This window comes from Telopea speciosissima, chromosome 10 (genome assembly GCF_018873765.1).
Source record: "Telopea speciosissima isolate NSW1024214 ecotype Mountain lineage chromosome 10, Tspe_v1, whole genome shotgun sequence".
Lineage (NCBI taxonomy): Eukaryota > Viridiplantae > Streptophyta > Magnoliopsida > Proteales > Proteaceae > Telopea > Telopea speciosissima.
In genome coordinates, this window is record NC_057925.1 from 22908825 (window position 1) to 22930054 (window position 21230).

Below are 21230 nucleotides of genomic sequence, written 5' to 3' on the forward strand. Positions count from 1 at the left end.
GAATTAATGGAACATACTAGTCAAATGGAATGGTTGGCGGAATAGTTTAATTGACATCCATAGTTTGGCATTAGACTTAAAATTGACATTTTTGGAAATGTTTATAGGTTGACTACTGTTGCTGTGTTTGGGATTCTTCCAGGTTTGAAAGGGGAAACAAAAAAAAAGAAACCTGGTTGTTTGGAGTCTCTCTCGTGTGCATGCCATGCTCAATCTGTGATGGGTGGCCATTCATCATCTGGCATCCAAGCTAATAGCAGAACTATTGTGTATCAACTCCCATTAGATTCAGTGCCTTGGTATTCAAATGGACAGGTGAAAGTTCACAAAGACTAAACTGAATACTAAAGGTTACTACTCTGAAAGGAATGGGGTAGACACCATGCACTTGGATGAATCATGGTAGCTTCTGGATTTACCAGACAATGTATTCTATCCATCTGATAATGAAGTTGAGAGCATCAGGGAGATTCCATTTGGTCCCATTAGATGTTTTGTCACTTTAAAAACAAACACTTAAAATGGAGAAACTACAAACTTTTACCTGAAATTGGAGAAATAGGAATCACAGGTTAAGTTTCGCTTCAACGCCGTGTGCTGCTTCAATGAGAATCACGGTTTTTCCAACACAGTGTATTGTTTTAATGGGAATCGTAGGTTAGACGCCGCCGACGAATCATCCCCTCCGGCAACGGGCATGCGAGAACAGGGGTTTGGAAAAGAGTAAAAATAAAAAAAAACGATTCAAATTTCAAAACCCTTTTTTGGAATCGTAAGGTGAAAAATCTTGTTAAACCAGGGTTAGTTAGGGGTGTGAATAGTTTAACTAGGGTCAAGATATGGGTTTGGTTAACTAGGGTTAGATAATAACTTAAAAAATTTATTTTAAATTGTGACCATTAGATCATTCCTTGTCACATGTCACGATTCTAGAGGGGTACTTACGGAACCTACAGATGAAATAACCTGAGAGGATTAAAATGTTAGCCGGCATCTACCAAAAAAATAAAAATAAAAAAGGTTAGGTTAGCCCCCAAGCTACATATGAGATATACGGTTATTTTGTAATTGTTTAGCTCTCAAGCTACGAATATTGTTTGTTATAAATACAAAGATAGGAGAATGGGGAGGAGACACACCTACACAACGTACATTAGAGAGATTAACAGAGAAACAGCAATGGTCAAGAGCAAGGTTCTTATAGTTGGGGGCACAGGATACCTGGGGAAAAGGCTTGTGAAAGCAAGCTTAGCCCATGGTCATGTCACCTATGTCCTCCACCGGCCTGAGATCGGCGTTGACATAGAGAAGGTGCAAACCCTACTGTCATTTAAGGAGCAAGGGGCTCACCTTGTTGATGGATCGTTTAATGATCATCAAAGCCTTGTCAATGCCGTAAAATTAGTTGATGTTGTCATCTGCGCAATCTCTGGTGTCCACATTAGAAGCCATCATATCCTCCAACAGCTCAAGCTTGTTGACGCAATCAAACAGGCTGGAAACATCAAGGTATACAATAACATCCCCGGAAACTTATCCTCTCCAATTCCCTAAAGCTTGGCGGTGTGGTGGTGCTAAGTGGAGATGCCGACAGCTCATTGACTATGTTAAGCTCGGACCATTGGATGTCCAAACTGTCACGCATCGGCATCTCCACCTAGCACTGCCGCACTACCGAGTTTTAGGAATTGGAGAGGGTCACTCACTGACCCTAATTTTGGGGTTTAATATGTGAAAGTTAGTGCTTGTCGCATTGGTCAAGTGCTCACTTGTTGAACGCTTGATCATAGGTTCAAGTTGTGAAAACAGCCTCTCTGGAAACAGGGGTAAGGTTGTGTACATTTGACCCTCCCCGGATGTTATTAAATGCAGGAGCCTTGTGCACTGGGTACGACCTTTTAATATGTGAAAGAACCTGACGTTTTTTCTGCTAAGTTAATAATGTTTACTTGTTTAGCCAGGGGACCTTGTAATCTCGATCAGCGTAAGAGTGCAACTCAGGCCACCCCATCAGATGTAGGCTTAAATTAATTTTGTTTATATCTATCCAGGCTTCATTCTTGGCCCTGTTTAGAATTGCTTAATTTGTTTGTGAGTTTGAGAAAAATAAAGTTGTTTCTATCATTTTTCATGAAGCTATTCCGACAGTAGTATTGTATGAGTGGTGCAGAGATTTTTGCCGTCGGAGTTTGGAACAGACCCCTCGCGGATGGCAAATGCCATGGAACCTGGAAGGGTGACATTCGATGATAAGATGGTTGTGAGGAAGGCGATCAAAGATGCCGGCATTCCTTTCACTTATGTTTCTGCAAACTGCTTCGCCGGATACTTCCTTGGTGGTCTGTGTCAACTTGGTAGAATTATTCCTTCTAGGGACAGTGTTGTAATATTGGGAGATGGAAACCAGAAAGGTAATTAATTAATTTATACTGGGCATTGCATGCAGGGCCAGCTGGGATACTGTTGAATCTGCATTTATATAATGAATGCCCAGGGAGGAATCTTGTTAATATAATAGTTTAATATATTTGTGTCTTCATTTCCTTTTTGGCTTTGGCAGCAATTTATGTGGACAAGGATGACACTGCAGCATACACCATAAAAACCATTGAAGACCCACGTACACTCAATAAAACGCTTTACCTACGCCCACCACAAAACATCTTGTCTCAGTTCGAGGTTGTCGGAATATGGGAGAAGCTCATGGGAAAAGTTCTACACAAGTCTACCATCTCCAAGGAAGATTTCCTTGCTTCCATGAAAGGTAAGGTTGGGTTTCCCTTGCAGAAGGAATCAATACAACCAGATTTATTCATCCCCCACCTCCCTCCCCCAAAATATAAAAAAAGCACAACCAGAATTGATATTATTATTAGGGTCCACGTTTTGCAAAAAATTATATATATATATACAAAAATTTAGAGTTCATGTTCTTTGTGGGGGATCGTGGCCCCTGTGTACCGAGCCAATGAGAGCACACATGTTGGCATCATAGGGGGCGGGTTGGTCATTTTGCCCCCCTATGTGTCTAGGCATGGGCGGTATACTTCTCTCTCATAGAGAGCTTTTCTCATTTTTACTAAGGAGAAAGAACATTACCTGATCACGTATAGTTCATGTTCTCTATGGGGGAGCGTGGCCCCTATGCACGGGGCCAATGAGAGCACACATGTTGGCATCATAGGGGGTGGGTCGGTCATTTTGCCTCCCTATGTGTCTGGGCCAGGACGGTATACTTCTCCCTCATAGAGAACTTTTCTCATTTTTACTAAGGAGAAAGAACGTTACCTGATCACGTACAGTGCACAGCCCCTACGTCCAAGTAGCATTCTCTTTCCCTTAAAGAAAGTTAACCAATCCCATGATTAGTATGTTCCTATGCTTAGATACAAACTAATGCCTTTGTTTACCAAAAAAATTCATTGCCTTGTGCACGAAAAGACCATTCAGCCCTAGTAAAATTGAAAATTGCATCCAAAGTTCAAACCAATGCCTCTACACGTATCTTAATTGGCTACTACCCTAGTGCAGGGCTACACGACCGATTATCGTTCTCTTGCCATTATAATTCAATTTTTATTTATTTTTATTTTTAATTTTATGTGTGCCTCAAACAACAGAGCAAAATTATGCCAAGGAAGTTAGATTGACGCACTACTATCATGTTTGCTACGAGGGTTGCCTTACAAATTTTGAAATAGGAGAGGATGGAGAGGAGGCTTCAAGGCTTTACCCCGAAGTCAACTACACAAGGGTGGACAAATATCTCAAACGCTACATATAAAAATAGTTTCTTTAGCTACAAATAAGGGTGTCAAACGATGCGGTTCTGGTTATTCGGTTTAGTTGCAGTGCGGTTTATATTTTGATAAGGTGAAATCAAAATCGAACCGGATAGGAATCAGCCAAAATTAGAATCGTTTTGCATACGATCCGATTTTACCAATTTCTATTCAATTTTTGTTATCCGATTCACAACCGGCTTACATTCGGTTTGCATAGTATCGTTTTGGGAAACAGTAATGAAGACAACCTTGGTTTTCAATGCCTTTATATTCCCATGTTTCCCCATTCTCTCCCGGTCCCCCTCACTCATCATATTTCCTATGCCTATATGATAAAAATAAAAAACTTACCATCTTCACCCATCCTTTTCCTTTCCTATTCTTTGTTTTTTCATTTTTTTTTTCTTCTTCACTCTCACATGATGAGCAAACTATTTCTTCTATTAAAAAGTAGGATTTTGTTAATCCATTTTAACATCATCCATAATTTTCAATTCATACTTGAACTAATATAATATAAAGTTAACCCATGGCATTTTACTTATTTTATGCTTCAAGTTGATGCAATAATTATATTTATTAAATTAATTATATGTTATTAATTAATCCAATTGATGCATGGGTAAGGGTGTCAATCGGTTCGGTTTCGGGTATTCGGTCCGGTTTCGATTCGGTTCCATGCATTATAGGTGTGACCTGAAATCGAACCGATACCCGGCTCGGTTTTGTACTTGCAACCGAATCCGAACCCCCCTCGGTTCGGTTCGGTCTCGGTTCTATTTCGGTTTCATAAAACGGTTTTCATTCGGGTCTCATTTGGTTTTTACTGCAATATAATTTGGTTCTTGTATATGGTTCCTTTTTTTTTATGGAATGACAACCCCATCAAACCTTCAAATTAACAATACTACTTTGTTTTTAGTAAATTTCAAAATGTCTTGCCGATTAGATATTTAGATCGTTCGGACTTAGGAAAAAATGGAACGTTTGAATTTGAAGGAATTGTAAGATTAACTTGAAGTAAAAGAGTAAGATTAAAATAAAAACAATAAAATAGGAAAGGGAATATGAAAAGCCAATCGGTTAGAGAATTAGAGTTATAGTGATAAACAATTACCAAAAAACAAATACGGTTTTGATTACTTACTTACCTTAAATATTTAATTACTTAATTATCTTATTAAATATCTTTTACCCAATTAAAAGAAATAGGGTTTGGGGATTAAATGGGTATTCGGTTCGGTTTTGGTTCAAACCGACGGTTTTAGACATGGAATCGAAACCGAACCGGACCGAATTAATATATCCAATATTTGAACCGAAACCAAACCGAATTAATTCGGTTTGGCTCGGCTCGGTTTCGGATTCGGTTTTCGATTTCGGTTAGATATTGACACCCTTATGCATGGGTTAGTATTAAAGTAAGAGGTATCGGTTTTTATTTGGTTTTTCCGGTTTCTTATTCGGTTTAAAACCATAGTTTTGCAGTGAAAGTCAAAACCGAACCGGAAAAAGAACCTATAAAATCAAAACCGGATCATTTTTCTGCGGTGCGGTACGGTTCGATCGTAAACGGTCGATTCCGGTTCCGATATTCGGTTTCGATTCCATTTTGACATCCTTAGCTACGAAGCTACAACAACTACTACTACTATTGAGCTTTATCCCAAGTAAATAGGGTCGGTTATATGGACATTGTTCCAAATATAGGGTAATGATTTGTTGTTATTGTAATATTTTTATGATAAAAAAAAAATTAATTTCTACTAAAAGAGAAATCATTCAAAATAAATATTGATTTGTGACTTCAAAGCATAGAATGAGAAGGGAACTCTATCTAGATAAATTTAAGTTATATTTTCTGTTGCACTGGGGGATTATTTTCATTTATGTTAAGGAATGATGAAAAATAAAGTCAAATATAAATGAAAAATAAAAGAAAAGTGATGAATAATACGGAGAAAAGATAATAGAATTGGAGTAAAATTCCTAATGAAGGAGGAAGATTCTTTTTCCTCCTTAGGGTAAACCAGATTTCATTACAAGTAGGGGTTAAATTTGGATCCAAAAAAATAACTTGAAGCCGCTCAAAATTTTCTGGGCTTGGGAAGGAATTTTTGGCCCATCACCTGGGCTTAGGACTAGAACTCAACACAAGCGTGTCCTTGCTGGGCTTCGGGTTGAGCTTCCATTTTGTTGAACTGGTGGCAACCCAAGAAGGGGTGAATTAGTTGGGAAAATAATCTTCTCCAATTCCCTAAAGCTCGGCAGTGCGGCAGTGCTAGGTGGAGATGCTGACACGTGATAGCTCGGTCATGCAACGGTCTGAGCTCATTGACTATGTTGAACTCGGATCGTTAGATGTCTGACTTGCCAGGTGTCGGCGTCTCCACCTAGCACTGCCGAACTTTAAGAATTGGAGAGGATAATAATCCGAATTAGTTGATACCGAATTATAGGCCTAAATTAAAATTTACTATGCAAATCGAAAGATTAATCCTAATAGTGAGGGGGGGGGGAGGAAAGAGACAATGATTACACAATAATATTTATAGTGGTTTGACCTCTTAATGATAGCCACACAATTGGATTTTTTATATGGATTAATTTTTGCATGGCATTGATCAAGTCTTCTCACAATTATTTTCCCACGTTTATCAGTAAACCCAAGTAGTTTTCCGAACTACTAGAACAAAAGTTCGGTCATTTAATTTATGTTATCTTTCTTGGTGTGAAGGATTGATAAACCTCCAAATTTCTTATAAATTATGAACTGACCTAATGATTCTTTAGAGCTTGAAAGATGCATTTTAATACCTGACCTTTGGCGTACAAAGTACAAAGCAAACACTATCTCTGTATTAGTGTATCACTGATTGGATTAATAACAATTAAGCATAACATTTGGGAGCTGCCAAGATCCATTAAACCTGAATTTACATAATAAGAAAAGTTTCAATTCAAACAGTTGCTGGAAATTGGGAACTATACTGAAATAGAGAAAAGTTTTGGTGAAGAAGCAAGGAGTTGTTGTTCCCCTTGTAGGACCAACCCATCTCTACTTTGCTTTGGCTTTAAGGCTAACAGCAACAAGGGGTTGAGCTTTTCTGTAAACTTGCTGAATTCGAAGTGAAGCGGCTTTGAATTTGATGGTTCCTTCCTTTGCAGGTGCAATGTCTGATTGATGAAGGGCAGGTTGATGTCTCATTTCCCCATCCACAGTAAGGCCCAAATGAGAGGAAGAAACCAAGTCAGTGGGGAAGTTGTGGTTGATGGCTCCCTGAGGAATAACAACTTCTTGTTGAAGACTAGTCCTGTCTACGTTCATGGGTAACTTCAAAGGAGGAAGTATATCAGTTGGGAAGAAGTTGTAGACAAGGCCTGCCATTGTTTCTCAGTCAATATTGGAACAGAAGGAAAAGAGTTACAGAAGCTGTGAGTGAGAAGAGAACTTGTGATCTCCTTATAGTAAATTTGAAGAGAATCAAGAGAAACGAAAGACAGATTTTGTTTTTGGGGGGATAAGGAAACAAACTTAATTAGTTAAAGGGCATAGTCCTAGATACATGAACAAGAAAGATAGAGAAGCGTGAGAGGCAGAATGGGTAAAGTCAGCTACTAAATTTAATAAGTAACCCAAAACTACCATCACGATTCAAGCACGGTGCTGCGCGCACAGTGTTTGCCTTACCCCTGCCCTAATGCCTTGCCCGAATGGGGGTAAGGTGGTCATTGTGTGCAGCACCATGTCTGGGCAGCTCGACAGTAGTTGCCTAAAATTGGATTGGCGAATCACCTACCACAGCTACTGTAGGAAGTGATGGGAAAGACCTTTGTGATAATTGTATGTGCCAGAATTTGTAACCGGATTAATTTACATGCCCAGGGCTGTCAATCGGTTTGTTTCGGGTCAGTTTAAGAAACAAAATATAGAAATCAAAATCGAATCGAACTGAGAATAGGAATACAGTTTCAAAACCGAAACCGAATTGATTAAGTTTGGTTTGTTTTCGGTTTTATTCGGTTTTGTATTCAACTTCTTAGTGAGTTTTAATTTGATTTTATATTCGGTTTAGGTGCTATTTTAAAAAAGTTTGGGCCAACTTTTTACATCTTCATAAATAAAATATCTATATATGTTAGGATCATAGTCCACCAAACTTTCCCAAGCACTGAAATGGAAAAGAGTTTATCCTCCATATTAGATTAAAAATTTTAAAAAGAATATAATTTCATACGATTCCTTATTCGGTTTGAAAATAGATAATTCGATTCGGTTTAATGGTTTTAGGCATAAAACCAAAACTGAACTAAACCTAAAAAAGAGTCCAGCTTTGGAAAACAAAACCGAATCAATTTTTTTCGGTTCAATTTTAAACGACCTGTTTCGGTTTCGGTTTCAGTTTTAAATTGACACCCTTACATGCCCCTTCTTATAAATTGTAATTGTAATCACTTAAATAAAAGGGCAAATGTGATAAATTCAAATCAAAATAGGATTCTCCAGCTCAAAGGATTAGACTCGGTAAGTTTGAGCTGTAACTTAGTCAAGAGCGGCTAGAAGAAAGAGACGACAGACGATCCTAAGAACACACTTGCAGGTTGTGGCGTGTTAACCGTGAATCAGTCCACCTTTTAATGAGATGGATCTCTTCATAATATAATATTCAATGAAGATTTCAATCGACTGCAATCTAATTTAAAGAAGGAAACCCAGTGATTACATGTTTAGAATGGAAACTAGAATATCACAAATATGGTAAGAGATAATGGAAAAAGAAGGTAACATAATATCACAATCCTTGATTGAGATCTTCTGTTGATACATCCCCTCAAGTAAGGGTGTCAAATGGTGCGGTTTTGGTTCGGTGCACATTTTGCAAGGTAGAAATCAAAACCGCACTGGATAAGATTCACCCAAAATCAGAATCGTTTTATGTGTGGTGCAGTTTTAGCGGTTTCTATTCGGTTTTCGTTATCCGGTTTACATGCGGTTCGTAATACCGGTTTCACCTTTGTATCTTTTAATTTTATTTTCCATATCCTTGTTATGTGAGAGAAATTATATTGTTTCATACACATCTAACTCTAGGCAAAGTTCGTACCAAAAAATAAAAAAAATAAAAAAACTCTAGGCAAAGTTCACTTAGACATGCTAGTTGCAATGATAATTTTAAGTGATTACTCATGGCCGCAAAGTACCGTAAGGAAAATCAACCTGAGGACATCACCAATCCATATCCCACTCAATTCATTAAAAAAGTCCACTAAGACAAGCTCGTACTAAAACCTTCTGCCCCTTTATGAATTTGGCACTCAAACTAAAATTCAAAAAAATCGCATTAAGGAGTCTTAATATTTTAGAGCGCTTGACACCATTTTTAAACAAATAAGAATATTTCTAATCTCAGTTCTCTACCCGATTTCTATTCCGTTAACCGACGGTTTTCCGATTTTGAATCGAACCGAACCGGTAATAGAACCTATCAAATCAGAATTCGTGTTGTTTTTATACGGTGCAGTTCAGTTCGATCTAAATGGTCGGTTCCAGTTCCGACAATCAGTTTCTGTTCCATTTTGACACCCTTACCCTCAAGTTGGAGTGTTGCGGCAGTGGAGCTTCAATTTGTCATCAATTTGTCATGAATCCATTGAAAATGAACAGTAAAGAGTCCCTTGGTGAAAATGTCAGCTAGTTAATCTTTAATGGAAATGAATTAGACATTGTGTTCATGTTTGACAATGTTATTAAGAACGAAGTGGAAGTCGATTTCTACGTGTTTAGTGCGCGTGTGGAACACAAGATTGGCCGATAAGTAGGTTGCACTGATGTTGTCTCACCAAAGTATCGGCGCTTGTGTTAGAGGGATGCCTAGTTCTTGAAATATAGATTTTAGCAGGTGAATTCTGCACACGTGTCAGCAAGGGTGTTATATTCTGACTCGGTTGAGGAGCGTGATACCATTTTCTGCTTCTTGGAGGCCCAATAAAGTAAGTTGGAACCCATAAAAAATGGCATACCCGTCGGTGGACTTGCAGTCATCACAATTACCCGCCCAGTCCAATAATGCTTGAAGACATGTGTTAGGAGACTTCTCAATAAGTAGGCCATGGGAATGGGTATGCTTCATGTACCACAATATTCTCTTCACAATGGACCAATGATCCTCAGAGGGGCTGTGCATGAACTGGAAAGCCTGATTCACTGAAAATGCCACATCAAGGTATGTTAAGGTAATATTTAGGAGGGCACCCACAATACTACGGTACTGAGTGGGGTCTTTGAGAGGAACACCCCCTGAGTCTGATGCTTTAACGGTAGTAGCAATGGGGGTGAGAATTGGCATACACTCCGTCATACCAGCCTGCTTCAATAAATCTGAAATATAACGTGACCAAGAAAGAATAATCCCATTGGAATGGGGAATGATCTCCATGCCGAGAAAGAAACTCAGAGGGCTCAAGTCCTTAATGGAGAAGGAATTTGCCAGTTGTGTAAGAAGAGACTGCACGTGAGAGGGTTGGCTGATTGTAACAAGGATATCGTCGACATACACAAGAACATATGATGTGATAGAGCCTCGCTTATAAATGAATAGAGATGGGTCGGTTTGGGATGACCAAAAACTGGAGGCAGAGAGAAAATGAGATAATCTATGGAACCAGACACATGGTTCCTGCTTGAGGCCATACAAGGACTTGTGGAGGCAGCATACATGATTTGTGTGCGTGGGATCTTCAAAGCCAGGGGGTTGCACCATGTAAATTTCTTCAATAAGGACACCGTGCAAGAATGCATGCATAGAGCTAGCGTATAGGCCAACCATTAGAAACCACACTGGAGAGCACTGTTCTGATGGTAGTGGGCTTGACCACGGGACTGAAAGTATCTATGTAGTCCAAATCCTGTTGCTGATGGAACCCTTCGGCAACAAGTTGCACCTTGTACACTAGTACTGTCAGTCTTTCTCTTGATGTGGTAAATCCACTTGCATCCCACTACATTTTTGTGAGGTGGCAGAGGTACTAAGGACCAGTTGTTATTTCTCAAAAGAGCATTGAACTCGGAGACCATGGGGTTGTGCTACTCAGGAACCCTGTTTGCCTATGAAAAACAAGTTGGTTCAGTAGCAGAGGTGGTGGTTTGGGAAATGTGGGCTTGGTTTGGTCTAGGGAAAAAGGCTCATTGTCTATATGCAGGTGGGAGGAGGGAGAGGGTTCACTGAAGAAACACTGGGGGTAGTAGGGGTATGGTAAAGATCCTCAATGGATCGATTCTAATAGGGGAGAGAATGAGGAGGACAATGATGTAGGGAGGTGGGGGGAGGGGAGGGATGGGGTTGGGGTTAGTAATTGGAGGCGGTAAGGGAGAGGGAATGGAGTTGGGAGCAGCAGCCCATGGGAATGATGAGGGAGAAGGAGAGAGGGGTGGGAGCCAAAGATAAAATGGGAGCGGAAGGAAAACCTGGTTTCATTGAAGTGGACATGGCCCACAATGTAAATGCGGTTAGTGGAATAACCAGTGTGGGAGGGCTAACCCAATAAGCACACACGACTTAGAGCAAAACTCCATTTTTGTGATTATTGTAGGGATGTAATAGGTGAAAACATGAACGCCCAAAAACTTTGAGAAACTGGTAATCAAGTGGGGTATGATAAACTAGTTGATACAGGGATATACAACCAATGACTCGGGAGGACATGCAGTTGATTAAGTAGACTACAGCCTCGAATACATAATTCCAATATTGGGCTGGGATAGAACTTTGAGCTTGAAGTGAAATCAGTTTCGATGCTATGTCGATGATGGCATTCAACACTGCCTTGTTGTTCAAGTGTATGAGGATAGAAGAGGAGGTGATGAATGCCAAGGGACGCATAAAGGCAAGGTAGAGTGCGAAACACATCGCTTCAATCCATTTGGACAGAAATAATTTTTGTGAGAAAATTGACGTTCTACAAGAGATTGAAAATGTTGGAAGGTAGAAAAAACTTCAGATTTACGCACTAGAGTAAAACTAAATAAAATTAGTGTCAACGGCAACAAATATAACAAAGTATGTTGTATTATTATTTTATAGAAGCACTTTGGGTCAAAGCACTTGTTTCAAAAAGCACTTTTTCAAGTGTGTGTCAAAGTTTCAAAATTGTGTTTTGTTTCATTCCCTCCTTTTTTTGTTTCCCTCCTCTATTTTGTTTGAAATTGGTTGTACTCTCTTGTGTGCAAGAGGCTAGAATTGAGCTCAAGAATAGTCCCACATTGGTTGTGGGAGAGTTACTTGAGGGGTATATATATAGGATTGTTTCCTTAAGGTGTGAGCCTTTTGGAGAGGAAGACACCCTACTCTCTAGTGTGTGGGGGGTCCTTGGGGTGCTTTTGAATCGCGCGCGCGTGCGCCGAGCCGAGCCGGGCCGGGCCGAGGCCGGGGTCGGGGTGTGGACAAAACCTTATAGGAGTTTTAATGTTTTGTTTAAAACTCGATTTGGTTCACCCGTGGTTCATCTATACGGTTGAACCACACTTGTCTATTCGTACATATATATGAATAGTTACACCCCCTCCCTGTACGTGGAGGTATACATACGGTCACACCTCCCATGTAAGGGTTACACCCCCTGTACGTATATCACCGTATTCATACGGATGTATCCCTTCATGAAAGGGTACTCCAAGATATATATATACACCATGTCATGCCTGTTTTTGATATAGACAACAGAGACGTATTGTCCCCAGCGATCCGCTCCAGAGCAGAATCGTATTTTCGTTTAAGTAATAAGAGGGTTGTATAGCCGTTTGATATCCTTGGTACTCGTATTAGGTTACGCAACCTATACGTTTAGGAGTTGTATTTATCTTGGAGGGTAAGGTGCAAGGTCAACCCCGTTGCAGAAGAGGGGGCATCTAAATCCTTAAGGAAAGTATCTTACAGATACGACTCAACTCGATTGTCCGTGCTTCTTCCTTTCTGGTTCGTTTCACTCTGCAACTGGTGTGTGATAACAGGTATTTCTCTATTTCTGTATATCTGCTTTGTCTTACAGTATATACCTAGTATAACAAAGTAACATTGACCATCTGAAGAAATAGTGGGGAAGCTTCCCACACATTACTAACTATCAAATCCAAAGGAACAGCACTACGAGAAGAACCAATTGGTAAATTGAGTTTCTTAGCCATGCCCAGTTGGCAGGCAGTACATAAAGAAGAAAAACTAGTAGAAGATGTAGGTAAATAATGAGTGTGTAACATGAGACAAAGGGCAGGTTTATGAGGGTGGCCTAAATGATGATGCCAGCTTTCAATGGAAGTGCATTTAGCGATATGAGCAGATGGGGGGAGATAGAGACAATGTAGTGAGGGTGTAGAGTGCTACTTTACTCGGACCGGACAGTAGAGTAGTCTTGGCTTGGCTTTCTAATCCTTGACAAGAAAATGAGATGCATGAAATTTAGAAAACACGTTATTATCTTGAGAAAAATGTTGAACAAATAATAATGGTTTTGTAAGGGAGGGAACATACAAAACATTAGAAAGAAAATTGGAATAGGAGGGGAAGAGAGAGAAGATGAATCAATGTGAGTAATGGGAAGTCCCTTACTGCTACCAACTTGAAGGTGTTGGGAACTAGTGTAAGTATCATTAAATGATGATAGAGATTGAATGTCCGGCGTGACGTGATGAGTAGCTCTGTATCCGGATACCAGGTAAGTGCAACCAATGGGGAAGGGTAATGGATAGATGGATGAGAGTTGGTGGTGGGGTAAGGGGTTGAGTGTGTAAGATAGGCCAATGGTGGGGGGGGGGGGGAGATAGGCAGGATGAGTGACAAGGGAAGGGGTGGTGAGTTCCTATAGAAGCAAGTACTTGCCACGTGATTTGTCTAATGACAGATAACGAAAAACATACCACGGCCATCAGGACCCCCACAACCACAACTGTTGCACCCCCATCCACCACGACCACGACCCCTAAGGTTTGAGGTGGTGGTAGGCTGACAGTGGGGGTCGAGGGTTGACTTAGATGTGCTGAAGGTGGTGGGGTAGGGTGGTAGAGTCATTGATGGAGAGCTTGTTGATGGACGTGTTGTTCAATAATTCTTAGTTCAACAGGAACTCATGTAGCTATATGTACGAGATAGGATCTTACGAGTCAATTATGACAATACAATAGCCATGAAATCCTAGCGGACAGAGTGGAAAATATGAAGGTTAAAGTCATCTAAGACAATAGCTTATCAGCTGCAACAAGTTCACCAACAATCAATTTTGCGTATTGAAGGAACTGGGTGATGTATTTGTCTACCTACATAGATAGATTTTGGAGTGACATGTACAATGACATCAGGCACGTGTTGGAGAGGGAACCTGTAGGCCATTCCACAGGTCTTTTTTGCTAGTCTTTTCAATTGCAATGGGAATAGTATCTTCGGAGGGGGGCGTGATCAACAGACTCGTGATGATATTGTTCTGTTTCAGCCAGGCACGAGCGGCAATGGGATTGGTGGAACATGGAGTGGTCCCATCAACGAATCCACACAGGCATTGGCCATGGAGATAACGTGTGATCCGAGTGTACCAAAAAATATAGTTCTTCAGGGAGAGTTTTATAGAGAGAAAATGTTAGGAGCCAGAGAGAAGAGCCACGGCAGGGGCAAGCACAAGAGAAGGAGGCAGGAGTAGAGAGGGGATAATAGTGCTTAACCAAAGCCTGTTTAATGTCTAATTTTGAATTTTTCAGAATTCATGGATTTTCTAAAATTTTAAATTTTGATTGTCATTACGTGTTGGGACTCATCCTTGGAGGTCATTAACTCATCTAGGTTCATTCCTTGGCCCCCAAGTCATCCCAAGTCGTGGTTAAACACAACTAAGACTCTATTGGGATTGGTCAAAAGGTGTTGGCACACATTTGCACCCTAGATGAAAAACCAACTCCAAGATACAAGTTGGATGACTTAGATTGGGTCTAGTCACCCAAAAACATGTTAAAGGAGTTGTAGATATATATATATATATATATATATATATATATATATATATATATATAGAGAGAGAGAGAGAGAGAGAGAGAGAGAGAGAGAGATATACAAGTCTTCTCAAGTTGAGAAGGGATCCCCTTTGGTCTTTTGATCTTTGACTACCTTGAGCTTTGGCTAGAAGATGAGTCTTAGTAAGAAAAAGTAAAACCCTAAGTTGTGGGTATTTGGAATTCAATATTGGGAGTTTCTCCTAAGTTAAGAGCAGTCTCCAATCTTCTATTTCGTGGTTCTTCAATAAGGTAAGGTTCCAAGTTTGATTTTTGGGTTTACATCTTGTCGTATCTTCTTTTCCTTCTTGGTTTGCATACCCCAAAGTTGTATGATCCTACATATCAATAAATGTTTCATATTGATATATTATATATATGCTCTCTCCTATCCATGGCTGATTTACCTTCCTTGAATATAGCATCTTGTTCTTCTCTATGTATCTAAGTCAGATCATTCTAAGTTAAGGTATCATGTTGTTTTACTATGTTTCCTTTGGTGGGTTCATGATGAATCTTTTGACATGTTGTGTGATGATTCATGGATCAATATAGTCAATGAATTCATCTTAATAGTAGATGTTTTTTCTATTTGTGTGCATATAGTTTAAGATTCATATTAAGCTTTTATGTAATTTTTTTTTTTAAACTAAAAGATCATTTATATTAAATGAAAAAAATGAAAAAATACAAGCTGGACTAAAACCAATACACCAACAAAAAACAAGACGGACCCCTATCACCTACGGCAAAGCCATCAACGGGAGGGGCAAGCTCGCAACATTAAGGAAAAATAAATAGAAATTCCATCATAACATACGATATCAGGGACGACATTGAGTATTAGTCAACAATTCGTCCCATATAGAGGGGGGGGGCACCATGGTTGAAGAAACTTCCAATCTCATAGTTGTTCTTGCTAAAAAATCAGCAAGGGGGCTGGCTTCTCTAAACCAGTGGGAGACTTTCCAATCGAAAGAGGACAAGAAAGACTACAAAGCCAGCCAAGCTTGACGAACAAACCATGGAACAACATTCGACGATAGCAAAAGGATAATTGAAACCGAGTCACACTCCACCTAAATCTTCTAAAAGCCAAGGTCTTTAACTAACTCCAAGCCATGAATAATAGCAAAGAATTCAGCTTCAAATTTTGTTTATACTCCAAGAAATCTTCTAAAAGAGAAAACGACATTGGCTAGCTCATCGCGAAAAAATTCCTCCTACACCAGCTCTCCCTGGATTTTCCAAAGAACAACCGTCAATATTTACCTTTAACCAACCAGTAGGGGGAGGACACCAAAAAACTTCTAAGGGATACCGAAGAGGTCTAGACCAAAGGGGGATAATACCCAAACGTCTAAATAGTAGCAGGTCATTCATTGAAGCAAGATGACTATTAAAATTGATAGAAAGGAACAGAAATTCTCGCTTAACTAAGTTCCAAACCTGGGCATGGGAGTGTTTTTTACCATTGAACCTCCTTGCATTACATTTCAACCAGGTGAAGAAAGGAATCAGAATCGATCCCACAAGCCAAACTTCTTTGAGAGAGAGAATACAAGACTTTCTTTTCCACCAAAGAAGAACACCTACACACGATTGAGGTTTCCAAGACACTCCAAAGAGATTAAGAAAAGAGGACTAGAGGGTTTTAATGAAACCACAGTGAAGAAAAATATGATTGAGTGATTCTTCTTCTTTGTGACAAAGCTCGCACCGAGAGGGGAGTAGAACTCCCTTATTCCTCACCTTATCGTCAGTCGGCAATTTACCATAAAGAAGTCTCTAGGCAAAGACCGAGTGACTCGGAAGAAGAGCTTTACCCCAAAAAATCTTTGACCAGGGTACCTTTGGCTTGACCTCTCACAGGGCATTCCAGGAAGAGTTGATCAAGAAAATTTCTGATGATGATAGACACCAAGATACAACATCCTCCAATATTGAATTTGGAAGCTTCACCAATTTTTTCAAAGAGAAAATATTAGAGAGACAGCAGGATTCCACATCAAGGTACACCCACTCTGACCCCTCAATAAAATCATCAAGATGCAAGACCATACCACGGAAAAAAAAGTTGAATCTAGACCAGAGAGCTCTTCAATAGAAGACGGACCCAACCACCTATCCTTTCATGTCCGAATTTTTTTTCCATCATCTACAGTCCATCATATCATTCCTGCTCCATCACAAAATTCTAAAGTTTTTCACACCACGACAAACTAAAGATGATTTATTTCCTCTCTTGAGGTCCATTCTTGTTGACAAATCTAGCACGAAAAAATTTACTCATAGCCGACTCCCGATGCTTGATTTGCCAAACAAGTTTGCAAAGAAGGGATTTATTAACATCCCTCAACCGTCTAATGCCCAAACTCCCTTCTAATTTGGGTCTATACACATCAACTCACTTAATTGAAACTTTCTTTATTGAATCCATATCACCACTCTAGATAAAATTTCTCATCCACCACTCCATGGTTTTGATTAGAGATTCAGGCCACCAGTAAATGGAGAAATTATGACCAGGGATGTCGAGATAACCGACCTGATCAGCTCAACCCTGCCTGCCATCATAAGCAACTTGCCCTTACAACCTGTCAGCCGATTCTTCACCTTATCCAATAGAGGAAGAAGGTGATATCTTTTGACTCTGCCTTTAAAGATCTGCACACCCAAATACCGAGTAGGGAGAGAACAGGATGGAATCCTAAAATCTCAAAAATACATTATTTTCGACGAGAAGAAACATTCCCAAAAAAACTTTTACTTTTCTTCAAGTTAATCCACTGATTTGAGAATTCTTAGTACTTAGATAGGAATGACTTCAGGTTGCGCACATACTTCAACAACTCATTCATAAATATGAACATATTGTCTGCAAAAAGGAGATGAGTTGGGACATCCACACCTCTTGGACCAGGGAGGGACTTTATCAACTTTTATGCTAGTTTTCGTATCTCATTACATATTTATTTCTTTTGTTAGATTTAGGCTCCTTTTTTATTATGTATTAGCATATGTTTAAGTGTTTCATGCATCATAGGCTTTTACATGCATCTTGCATGTTTTCTACCTCTTCTATGATTTTCATTGTTAAAATAGATGTTTTGCCATATTTTCTATGTTTTTTAAATCTCAATTTTAGGGCTTTATGATTAAAATCATATTTTTAGCGTTTTATCATCCTTTTCACCATTGATTTAGGGATTTTTAGAGATTTTAAGAGGCTCGTTGTAGTCCTCGGGGCGTTTTGATAATTTTATAATATTTTATTATGCACAAATTTAAATGCGTATGTTATTTGTGTTAGGTTATAGAAGTAGGGATTTCCTACTGTTTTGGGGTCTAATTAGCCTCATTAGGGTTTTCCTCATTTTTACATGCATTTAGGGTTTGATTTTGAGTCCTCATTCATGGTACGTTGCACGTTGTGTTAAATTCAGTATACTAATTTTTACCTTGCAGTCGAACCTCCAAGTATATGATTCTCAACCATAGCTTTTACTTTCTGTATTGATATATTTATTTCAGTTGCATGTATTAAATTTAAATTAGCCAAGTAATATAGAGACTGGTTTAACGGGGGGGACCAGGATATTTAACACCTTCCCTGGACTGTAACATTGAGCCATACTTAGTTCAATGGCTCGACTAATTCCCCTTTGGATAAGTAGTGGAATCATTCTTTATTATGCGTAGGACCTAGATTCTAATCTAGGTGGAAACCCTCTGATTTGATCCATCTCTCATTTTGTATGAGGTGGAGGAAACATGGTGATCCCCGCGTTTGCCTATTGTTCTCACAGGTGGTAGAAGAATGGTTGAGCAATCTGAGATGGCCACCTAAATTGATAGCTATCTCAAGTATTGTATTCCCCCAAGAGGAACAATAATTCTATCCAGAAAAGCCCAACCCATGGGTTGGATTTTCATTGCACCCAGCACACCCCCATGTACTTTCACTTGGCTAGTAGTTGATGAACAATACCTGAGGTACTATTCATTGCATGAACAATAACAGCCTCCTTTTTCTTCTCTTCAAAAACTGCAAGCCAAGTGGTCTGTTGCTTTCATAAAGAAGAAGAAGAAGAGAATAAGATAAATCAAATCCATCTCACAACCAATCCACATGTAAATCCTAAAAACAACAACCACCATGGCCACTACATGTTATTAAATCATTGTGTTCGTCAATGAACTAGGTCTATGATACCGATTGATGCAAGAGTGGAAGTAAGTAGTCATTGGCGGTGCTAGGAAAAAATTCTTTCAAAAGAATTCAATTAACATGATGAACAAAATCAATAACTAGGAGAGTGGGTTACTTAGAACTCACAAATAGCAAGTTCCTCCAAAGGAATGCAACACTTGGTGATGATCCATGCTTCGCTTGTACCATTTCCAATGACCATAATCCAAGGCTGAAGATGAAGAGACTTTCTCTTCCTTCTCTTGAACAAAAATAATGTTATGTTCACTCTTATGCAATTAGGGTTTTACCTTAGCCTTTAAACTAAGCTAATATAGGAGATTACAACTTAATGGTAAAACATCATCTCAAGTGGTGTAAAATTAAAAGGTGATCATTTGGATCCAACCAGGTGCACCACTTTCTTCTCTTTTTTTTTTTTTCTTCTTTCAAACTAAAAACTAGGAAAGAAAGGTGACGATCTTGCGAATTACTTTTGAAAATAAAAAAGAAAAGCAAAAATCAAATCATATGTAAGAACCATAGCATTTCGTGACTCATTGGTAAATCCACTATGATTCACTATCAACCAATACCAATAATGTGGGACCATTAACATGGTTAAAATGAATTTGAAGTCCGGACGCAGTTTGGTATTCTTTCTACCACTATCTTAGTACGTAGATGGTTTTAATGAATAGTTGGCAATCTTTTTTAAATTATCATTAATTGCATAAATAACAATCTTACAATGACGTAAATTGAAACCCCCAATGTTAACAATTTTTATTACGTTTTCTCCCCTCACACAACTCTGTTGCCATTTACCGGGGCTTCCATTCAAAGCTTATAGCACTTCTCCTTTCGACCTTCCAACATTAGGCAGGTGTCAAACTCTGTACATTGTGCTATTAGTAAAGTCATGTGTTTTTAATAAATAGTCACTACCCTTGGGATGTGCCATTTTCCTAACATCCACAATAGACATTGCAGGCATGGAATTAAATCATCGCCATAAACCAATCCATTGCACATTAATACTAGAGCATCATGACATGTGAGTGGAAGAACAAAGTATAAAAATAAATTTTAACCAATTTTATTTAATATAATAAGAAATAAAATATTTTTGCAAACTCTTTACAAAACAATTATCGGCCCTTGATTTCGACCAATCACAGTTCAACAACTCCCTCATTTGGATGTTCTCTCTAACATGCAGTGAAAACCATATCGAGCTTCACCCTATTCAAATTCATACCTTGCACGTCGAGCATACTAATATGTTTCTAGTCCTGTTAGGCATCAACCATTGACAGATGTACAACATACTGATGCAACAATAAGTACTTTTCAGGTACAAGAAAAGACAACTACCAAAGATTTTTGTTGCCAAACACAACTAGCAGTGAATCATTTCAGAATCTCAATAGATCAATATTTAACACATATAAATGCTTACATCTATATTCCCATACCAATCCCTATTGAGGAAAGATACAATGTGGCAACCCTAAAATAAAGTGTCTAATTTTGTCCATAGTTGTGAGCAGATAAACAATACTTTTGGGTTGTTGCGCACAAGATGATTTATAATCATAAGCATTAAATCATAACTGTAATTAATTTATTTAATCTCATTAAATTAGATTTGATGGACATACATTAAATGTCAAAATATCCAACAAAATGAATAAAAGCGTAAAAAATGCATTGTCGTCGAAGATGGGTACATGATTTTGTGGTGTGGATTCAGAGGTGTGATGGCAAAGTGTAGTGAGCAGTGCGCAGAGGGGGAGATGCAAAGGGTAATGTATCATGGTTGTAGTGTGCATTTTGGCATGGGTTGCAGTGACTTTCGATCACAAGTGATGTACGGTAACAACAACGAATGGTGAGATACTTTTCACCCCATCTGACGGTCAACAAAGTGCTACCATATGAGATTTCATTATAGACCACTAGTGTGTAGATCCCCCTTGTATTTTTCGTGGATGTTATAGTTGTTTTTTAACTTAAAAAAGTAATAGTTATTTAAGTAATAAATCCATAATTTATGTGAGCATATTGTATTTTGTGGTGTTGTATTTTTCAGATCTGAACATATAAACTTCCAAAATTTTTACCCGCTCTCCAAATACTTGGAACATGTTTTTTAATAATCTCATTAAAATTATAGCAAAAATTGACATGTGAGAAAGAAACTTTTATCTTTAGATAGGTA

General features: G+C 38.8%; 1 protein-coding gene and 1 long non-coding RNA gene across 2 annotated transcripts; one reads left to right on the top strand and one right to left on the bottom strand.

Moving 5' to 3' along the window:
- The first annotated feature begins 1129 nt into the window (after window positions 1-1129).
- On the top strand, window positions 1130-3804 carry LOC122642691 (bifunctional pinoresinol-lariciresinol reductase 2-like). The gene is made up of 4 exons (XM_043836247.1): window positions 1130-1509; window positions 2171-2411; window positions 2561-2764; window positions 3621-3804. The coding sequence occupies exons 1-4, from the start codon at window positions 1180-1182 to the stop codon at window positions 3782-3784; spliced, it is 939 nt and encodes a 312-aa protein (XP_043692182.1). The 5' UTR covers window positions 1130-1179; the 3' UTR covers window positions 3785-3804.
- A 6958-nt stretch (window positions 3805-10762) lies between these two features.
- LOC122641680 lies at window positions 10763-19722 on the bottom strand. The gene is made up of 3 exons (XR_006329943.1): window positions 19428-19722; window positions 16666-16671; window positions 10763-10773 (listed from the first exon to the last, which is right to left on the bottom strand). It is a non-coding gene; the product is annotated as an uncharacterized LOC122641680 (long non-coding RNA).
- Between the last annotated feature and the right edge of the window lie 1508 nt (window positions 19723-21230).